At 46.0% G+C, this 9,274-nt stretch overlaps 1 protein-coding gene across 1 annotated transcript in view; it reads left to right on the top strand.

Moving 5' to 3' along the window:
• Positions 1 to 3,560: 3,560 nt before the first annotated feature.
• smarcd1 (SWI/SNF related, matrix associated, actin dependent regulator of chromatin, subfamily d, member 1) overlaps positions 3,561 to 9,274 on the top strand; it is a 47,338-nt gene continuing 41,624 nt past the window's right edge. The window contains exon 1 of the mRNA XM_041180346.1: positions 3,561 to 3,792. Coding sequence (XP_041036280.1) covers positions 3,622 to 3,792 — 171 coding nt within the window. The 5' untranslated portion in view covers positions 3,561 to 3,621. The remainder of the gene's footprint in view (positions 3,793 to 9,274) is intronic.

Genomic DNA, 9,274 nt, shown 5'->3' with positions numbered 1-9,274 from the left:
TTTGTAGACATATGTGTGTGCTTAAAAATCATTTTTCTTGTGAATAAATGTTTAACCTAGTTTTGTAAAAACTTATAAGACTTTGTGGTCTTATTATTACTGAATTCAAGGCACACATCTCGAAATTTATACAAATTGCAAAACAAGTTGTGGCAATTGTTTCAAGTTTCCCTTTGGGATTTGAGCAGCTCAGCATTTACCATCAGCTGTGCTATAACACTGGAGTGCCAGTCAAGATATTGTGCTCAGGTCTCACAAGTGGGACTTGAACCCACAACCCTCTAGGTTCAAAGGTGAAAATGCTACCCAGTGAGTCATGGGTCAATGAATATAGGCTGTTTGACATTGGATGTCATGTGAACATACGAATTAGGAGCAGGAGTAGGCCATTTTGCCCCTCGAACCTGCTCTGCCATTCAATAAGATCATGGCTGATCTGATTGCAGCCTCAACTCTACATTCTGCCTACCCCCAATAACCTTTGTCTCCCTTGTTAGTCAACAATCTATCTAGCTCTGCCTCAAAAACATTCAATGATCCTGCCTCCACCACTCTCTGGGGAAGGGAGTTCAAAAGACTCACAGCCCTCTGAGAGAAAGAATTTTTTTCTCATCTCCGTTTAAAATGGGAGACCCCTCATTTTTAAACTGTGTCCTCTAGTTCTAGTCTCTCTCACAAGGGAGACATCAGACACAGTGCCACCTACAGGGCATAGACTAAACTTCAGACACAGTGCCACCTACAGTAAAGAGACTAAAGTCCAAACACAGCGCTACCTACAGGGCAGGCAGCTCATACACCATGAGCTGACATCCTGTCAGCGTGTCGAGACCCTCAGGGTCTTACATGTTTCAATAAGATCGCCTCTCATTCTTCTAAACTCCAATGGATACAGGCCTAACCTGCTCAAACTTTTCTCATAAGATAACTCCTTCATCCCAGGAATCAGTCAAGTGAACCTTCTCTGAACTGCTTCTAATGCATTTATCTCCTTTCTTAAATAAGGAGACCAAAACTGTACAGAGTACTCCTGCCTGATGTGGTCGCACCAATACCCTGTACAACTGTAGCAAAACATCTCTATTTTTATATTCCATTCCTCTTTCAATAAACAACAACATTCCATTTGCCTCCCCAATTACTTGCTGTACCTGAATACTAACTTTTTGTGATTCATGTACCAGGACACCCAGATCCCTCTGTATCTCAGAGTTCTGCAATCTCTCTCCATTTAAATAATATGCTGCTTTTCTATTCTTCCTGCCAAAGTGAACAAGTTCACATTTTCCCACATCATACTCCATCTGCCAAATTTTTGCCTCCTCACATAACCTATCTATATCCTTTTGCAAACTCCTTATGTCCTCCTCACAACTTACTTTCCTACTTATCTTTGTGTCATCAGCAAATTTAGTTACCATGCATTCAGTCCCTTCATCCAAGTCATTGATATAAATTGTAAATAGTAGAGGCCCCAGCACTGATCCCTGTGGCACATCACTCATTGCATCTTGCCAACACAAAAATTACCCATTTATGCCTACTCTCTGCTTCCTGTTAGCTAACCAATCCTCTATCCATGATAATACGTTACCCCTTCATACACCATGAGCTCTTGTTTTGCATAGGAACCTTTGATGTGGCACCTGTCAAATGCCTTCTGCAAATCAAAGTGCAACACATCCACAGGTTCCCCTTTATCCACATTGCTTGTTACTTTACTGTAAGTGGTGCTGTGGCTGGAGTTTAGTCTCTTTACTGTAGGTGGCAATGTGCCTGAAGTTTAGTCTCTGTCCTGTAATGACCATGTGACTGGAGTTTAGCCTGCCCTGTAGGTGGCGCTGTGTTTGGACTTTAGTCTCTTTACTGTAGGTGGCATTGTGTCTGAAGTTTAGTCTATGCCCTGTAGGTGGCACTGTGTCTGGAGTTTAGTGTCTTTACCGTAGGTGACGCTGAGACTGGAGATTAGTGTCTTTACTGTAGGTGGCGCTGTATCTGGTGTTTAGTGTCTTTACTGTAGGTGGCGCTGTGTCTTGAGTTTAGTGTCTTTACCGTAGGTGACGCTGAGACTGGAGATTAGTGTCTTTACCGTAGGTGACGCTGAGACTGGAGATTAGTGTATTTACTGTAGGTGGCGTTTACTGTATCTGGTGTTTAGTGTCTTTACTGTTGGTGGTGCTGTGCCTGGAGTTTAGCCTCTGCCCCGTAAGTGACCCTGTGACTGGTTTAGTCTGTCCTGTAGGTAACGCTGTGTCCGGAGTTTAGTCTCTTTACTGTGGGTGGCGCTGTGTATGGAGTTTAGTGTCTTTACTGTAGGTGGCATTGTGTCTGCAGTTTAGTCTTGGCCCTGTTGGTAGCTCTGTGTCTGGAGTTGTGTGCCTTTACTGTAGGTGGTGCAATGTCTGGAGTTTAGTGTCGTTACTGTAGGTGGTGCTGTGACTGGAGTATAGTGGCTTTACTGTAGGTGACGCTGTGACTGGAGTTTAGTGTCTTTACTGTTGGTGGCGCTGTGACTGGAGTTTAGTGTCTTTACTGTTGGTGGCGCTGTGACTGGAGTTTAGTCTCTTCACTGTTGGTGCCGCTGTGTCTGGAGTTTAGTGTCTTTACTGTAGGTGGCACTGTGTCTGGAGGTTAGTGTCTTTACTGTTGGTGACCCTGTGACTGGAGTTTAGTCTCTTCACTGTAGCTGGCGCTGTGACTGGAGTTTAGTCCCTTCACTGTAGCTGGCGCTGTGTCTGGAGTTTAGTCCCTTCACTGTAGCTGGCGCTGTGTCTGGAGTTTAGTCCCTTCCCTGTAGCTGGCGCTGTGTCTGGAGTTTAGTGTCTTTACTGTAGGTGGCGCTGTGTCTGGAGTTTAGTCTCTTCACTGTATCTGGCGCTGTGTCTGGACTTAAGTATCTTTACTGTAGGTCAAAAGTTTAGTCGCTGCCCTTTAGGTGGCGCTGTGTCTTGAGTTTATTGTCTTTGCTGTTGGTGGCACTGTGTTTAGAATTTAGTCACTTTACTGTAAGTGGCGCTGTGCCTGGAGATTTAGTCTTTTTACTGTGGGTGGCGCTGTGCCTGGAGTTTGGTCTCTGCCCTGTTGGTGCTGCTGAGTCCAGTGTTTCGTGCCTTTACTGTTGGTAGTGTTGTGTCTGGAGTTTAGTGTCTTTACTGTTGGTGGCGCTGTGACTAGAGTTTAGCCTGCCCTGTAGGTGGGGCTGACTCTGAAGTTTAGTCTCTGCACTGCTGGTGGCGCTGTGACAGGAGTTTAGTCTCGGCCCTGTTGGGGCGCTGTGAATGGAGTTTAGTCTCGGCCCTGTTGGTGGCGCTGTGAATGGAGTTCAGTTTCTGCCCTGTTGGTGGCGCTGTGAATGGAGTTTAGTCTCTGCCCTTTTGGTGGCGCTGTGAATGGAGTTTAGTCTCTGCCTATTGGTGGCGCTGTGAATGGAGTTTAGTCTCTGCCCTGTTGGTGGCGCTGTGAATGGAGTTTAGTCTCTGCCCTGTTGGGGCGCTGTGAATGGAGTTTAGCCTCTGCCCTGTTGGTGGCGGTGGTTCGGGCGACCAATGGGCGCGTTTGGGATAGGCCGCGTACCGGAAGCAGTGCCGTGGGTTTCCGGTGCGTGTGTCTGCCTGCTGGAAGATGGCGGCGCGAGGGTTCCAGACAATGAGCCCGGGTGCGGCGGCTGCTGCCGCTATGGCAGCGGGTCCTGGGCCTGGACAAGGACAGGGGCAGGGACAGGCCCCAGGCAGGATAGCAGGCGCTCAGCAGCAGAACATGTTCCGCTCGGCCATGCCGGGTCAGGGATACCCGGTAAGTAGAGACCGAGCGGAGCCGGGATTTGGAGCTGTGTGCAGACCAGGGCCGGGAGATGAGGGCCGAGGCCTTTTCCTCAGGACAAGGGAGGCTTCATTACTCTGATCAAACCGGGTATAGCCCTATAGACTGTCTCTCTCTCCTCCCTAATGGGAGGGTTGGCCTTTAGACACCTGACCTGACCCTAGATCCCTTTGTTCCTTCAGTTGGATAGTTTCTGGCTACCCTAGGCTGCTTCAGATTCTCACATTGCTGTCCAGTGCAGAAAATAAGGACTGGTTTATGATGTCTTTGTAACTGTTTACCTCCATTTCTGTAGGGTTTTTGCTCTCTCTTCACATTCAGGTTTGACTTTTTGATGTTTTAGGCAGCCAATTGTGTTGAAATCCAAGATTTCGGCGGCTGCTGAATTCACAAAGAGAAAAATGTAGGTCCTAACAACGTTTTTGGAGAGCAAAGCAGAGTGGGGCTCTGATGAAAGGTCATCCATCTGAACTGTTAACTTGGTTTCTCTGTCCACAAATGCTGACTGATCTCCAGATGATTTCTGTTCTGTGTTGAAATCCAGGCCAAACAGGTGCTGAAGAAAATGATTGGCTGTAAAGATCAGATGTGAAATGGTACAGACTCGACACGGTTCTTTGTGCACAGAGACCTAGAGTGCAGGGACCCTAATTTGCCACAAAGTGGCAAACAAACTCTAAAAGGAAAGGAAAGCAAGGCCTGTATTTATATAATGCCTTTCACGAGCACTGAATGTCTCAAAGTACTTTACAGCCAATTAAGTACTTTTGAAGTGCAGTCACTCTTGTAATGTAGAAAATGCAACAGCCAATTTGTGCACAGCAAGCTCCCACAAGCGATAATGTGACAATGACCAACCAATCTGTTGTGATGTTGATTGAGGGATAAATATTGGCCAAGGTATCAGGGAAAACTCCCCAGCTCTCATGTTCATAGAATGGTTACAGCACAGAAGGAGACCATTCAACCTGTCGTGTATATGCTGGCTCTCTCGAGGAGCAGTTCACCTAGTGCCACTCCCCTGCCTTTTCAGGCAGTGATCTAATTTTGAAAGCCATGATTGAATCTGCCTCTACCACACTCAGGTGGTGCATTCCAGATCCTCACCACTCACTGCATGGAAACATTTTTCCTCATGTAGCTGTTACTTTTGCCAATTATCTTATATCTGTGCCCTCTGGTTCTTAATCCATTCACCAATGGGAACAGTTTCTCCCTATCTACTCTGTCCAGACCCTTCATGATTTTGAACACCTATCAAATCTCCTCTCATCTTTCTTTTCTCCAAGAAGAACAGTCCCGACTTCTCCAACTTGATACTTGGTCCACCTCATTCCCAGGAACCAGATCCAGCAGTATCTCCTTTCTCATTGGTCTGAAACTACAAACATATTTCTATGGAAAATTCTTCTGAATGCACCCTTGTCCCCCTCTGCCCTTTACACTGCTACTATCACAGTCTATATTGTATAATTTAATCCTCCCATTATCACTACTTTATAATTCTTGCACTTCTCTGGAATTTCTTTGCAAATTAGTTCCTCTGCATCTTTCCCACTGGTTGGTGGCCTCTAGCCTACACCGTGCAATTTCATCCACCTTTTTTGTTCCTTGGCTCGAGCCAAATATATTCTGTCCTTGACCCCTCGTGAACATCTTCTTCTCCAACATTACAATGTTCTCCTTAATACTGCCTCCCTGTCCTCCTTTCCTCCTTCCCTATCTTTCCTGGACACCTTGTATCCAGGAATGTTTTAAAACCCAGTCCTTCCCTTCTTTGAGCCAGGTCCCTGTTATCGCCACACATCCTATTTCCATGTGGCTATCTGCAACTCGCCAATTTTGTGTGCATTCACATACCTGCACTGTAACCTTAATTTAGACTTTATTGCTTTCCCCCTTATGATCAACCCATCTATTTCCTACTCTAGTGCTTTCTGTGTCCCAATTCTCTGTGTACCTTGGTATTCCCCTCTGGTGTTACCGCCTGACAAGTTAGTTTAAACCATCCCTCCCCAATAGCACCAGCAAATTGCCCTGCAAGGAAATTGGTCCTGGCTCTGTTCAGGTGCATCCTGTCTGGCTTGTACAGATCCCATCTCTCCCAGTACTGATCCCAATGTCCCGAGAATCTAAAGTCGTCCTCCATGCACCATTTCTCCAGTCATGTATTCATCTGCTCTGCCCTCCTAACTCTATACTCACTTGTACATGGTTCCAGGAGTAATCTAGAGATTTACTACTTTTGAGGTCTTGCTATTTTCCAACATAGCTCCCTAAATTCTGACTGCAGATCACATCCTTCTTTCTGTCTATGTCGATGGCACTGGTATGGACCATGACCACTGGCTGTTCACCCTCCCCCCTCAGGGTGCCCTACAGCTGTTCAGTGTTACCCTTGCCCCTGGCACTAGGGAGGCAACACACCATCCTGGATTCATGCCTGTGGCTGCAGAAACATCCGTCTGTTTCCCTAACTATCAAATCTCCTATCACTATTGTTCTTCCAGTCTTCTTCATGCCCCTTTGTATAGCTGAGCTGACAGTTGGGGCCATAGACTTGGCTCTGGCTGCACTCCCCAGATGAGCCATCGCTCTCATCAATGTTCAGAACTGAATGCTGGTTGGAGATTAAGATGCACTCAGGAGTCTCCTGCACTCTGCCTGTTTCTTCTTGACTGCCTGGTGGTCACCCATGCTGTCCCTCCCTGCATACGTTTAAGCTGTGGGGTGACCACATCTATAAACATGCTATCTTCGAAACAGTGCCATTGGATCTTTTACATCCACCTGAGATGGCAGACAGGGCCTTGTTTGAACATCTCATCCATACTCCCCCAGTGCAGCACTCCCTTAGTATGACACTGGGGAGTGTCAGCCATGATTATTGTGCTCAAGTCCTGGAGTGGGGCTTGAACCCACAACCTTTTGGCTCAGGTTTGAGTGCTGCCAACAACTGACGCTCAGCTCAAGTCCTGCTCCAGCCTCTATGTGGTGGGAGACGGGCTTGATGGGCCAGCAGACCTTTTGTGCCCATTAATTTGGTGTCCATATTAGGAGATATTAGCCATGCTATCGGTAAAAGAGGTGTTTGAACCTTGAATTTCCTTCAGTAGATAACTTTAATGTGTACAGTCACAATCTGGCTATTTACTGTTTTCTGTGTCTGATATAGTCACAGTGGACATAGGGTTTAAGAGCTTACTGAAATGAAGACTTAACAGTACGGGTTTTGTATGCTCAGACTAAAACTCCATTTTGATCAGGGCTCTGGTGTGCAAACAATAGAAACATCAGGGTAAAATTCCAGATTGTTGGGAAAGGAAGATGCCAGCTCAGATAAGTGGAAGAACAAAAGCAAAATACTGCGGATGCTGGAAATCTAAAGGACAAACTCTGTGAAGAGACAGAATTAACATGATCACCTTCCTGAAATGTCAACCCCCTTTCTTTGTGCAGATGGTACCTCACCTGAATGTTTCCAGCATATCCTGAAGCTAAACATAAAGATGAGGCAAACAACCTGGGCCATTTTTGATGTATGCTTTAAGGTTGTGTCGTTCTAGGCTCACTCTTGTCTGAATCAGGTCGTGGGCTCAGTCCCACTCCAGAGATCTGAGTGTATATTCCGGATTGGCACTCCAGTGCAGTGCTGAGGGAGTGCTGCGCTGTCAGAGGATGCCGCCTTTCAGACAAGATGCTAACCCGAGGCTATCTTCTCAGATGGATGTAAATATAGAAAGCTATTTGAACGAGCTGGCTAGTTCAGGCCCATATTTAACCCTTAACCAACAGCACCAAAAATAGATTGTCTGGCCATTATCTCATTGCTGTTTGTGGGAGCTTGCTGTGTGCAAATTGGCTGCTGTGTTTCCTGCATTACAACAGCGATTTAAAAAAAAAAGCCCTATAAAGTCTGGAGTGAAAAGTGTTTCAGAAATGCTAGCCCTTTCCATTTTTTATCCTTTGCCGTGCTGTTTCTACTGGTGTTTTATAGGGACGGGGTTGAAGCAATCCATTAACTCCTGTACAGCAACAACTTGCATTTATATAGTGCCTCGAATGTAGTAAACCACCTTAAGGCATTTTGCAGAACATTGTCAAATAAAATTTGACACACGAGCCAGGTGAGATATTCAGATAATTGACCAAAAGCCTAGTCAAGGAGCACCTGAAAGGCAGAGGGACTTGGGCTGTGAATTTGAGAGCTTAGGGCTGAGGTACCTGACAGCACAACCACCAATGGTGCAGTGGTAAAAATCGGGGGATGTGCGCGAGGCCAGAATTGGAGGCGTGTAGCTATCTTGAAGGAGCGCGACATCGTGTCGGGCTGGAGGAGATTAGAGACAGAGAAAGGCAAGACCGTGGAGGGATTTGAAAATGAGGGTGAGAATTTGTTGTTGAAATGTCAGTGTAGGGCAGTCAGCACAGTGGGTGCTGGGCGAACGGGACTTGGCGCATGCTTTGGATGTCAAGTTTATGGAGGGTGGAAGATGGGGAGTTGGCCAGGCGTGCGTTGGAATAGTCAAGGCAACAAAGGCATGGATAAGGGTTTCAGCAGCAGGCAGGTGCTTGGGTGGGTGATGTTAAAGAGGTGGAAGTAGGCAGTCATAGCGATGAAGCAGATGTGTGATCGGAAACTCATCTCTGGGTCAGTCACAACACCAAGACTTGTTCAGCTTGGACAGTGACGTGTCAAAATATCGCACTGATGGAGAGAAACACATTGACCATAAGTTTCAGTTAGTTTTCTGTGGTTAGATCAAGGGTCAGGAAACCCTGGTGCATTCCCCAGTTGATTAGCACTTGTGTGGGCCACGTGCATTGTGTTATATGTGGTGGAGGAATTGGGTTTTTTTTTGGGTGCTCGATGAATGTTTGGGCAACAACTCAATTGAATGCTGCAGGGAGAGTGTTCAATTGAATGATTGGATTGAGCTTGGCCTGAATAGCCAAGCGGTTATGGTACTGGGTTTGTAACCCTAAGATCAAGAGTTCGCATCTCACAATGGCAAACTATGAAACAATGTAACTTCATCTGAAACAGATGGAAACGGGTTTGTACTCGAAAGAGTTGAATGATTGGATTGACTGTGGAACACAATTGTTTCAGTCCCTCTTGCAACTGGTCAAGGTTGAATGATGTCACAGTGGTTTCCTGAAGCCTTGCCCACATCGAGGGGAGTCTCCACCAAGTTTTATCTCAACATTCCTGTCTTCAGGAGAGTAAATCAATCAGGGTGAGTTCACATATTCTTTGGCAAAGTAGAAACTTTACTATTCATTTGACCTCTTCTCATTAGTTGTTGACAACTTTCTGTTTCTTTCTTATTAAAAGAGCTGCATTTCTATAAAGCCCACTTTTGATAATGGCATCGTTGACAACTGGATTGAGGAGTTGCTAAGTTTGACTAGTTAAGAAACCAAGAAGGAAAGACTTGCATTTATATAGCAC

Source organism: Carcharodon carcharias, chromosome X, assembly GCF_017639515.1.
Source record: "Carcharodon carcharias isolate sCarCar2 chromosome X, sCarCar2.pri, whole genome shotgun sequence".
NCBI lineage: Eukaryota > Metazoa > Chordata > Chondrichthyes > Lamniformes > Lamnidae > Carcharodon > Carcharodon carcharias.
This window is presented reverse-complemented; position numbering and strand designations above follow the sequence as displayed.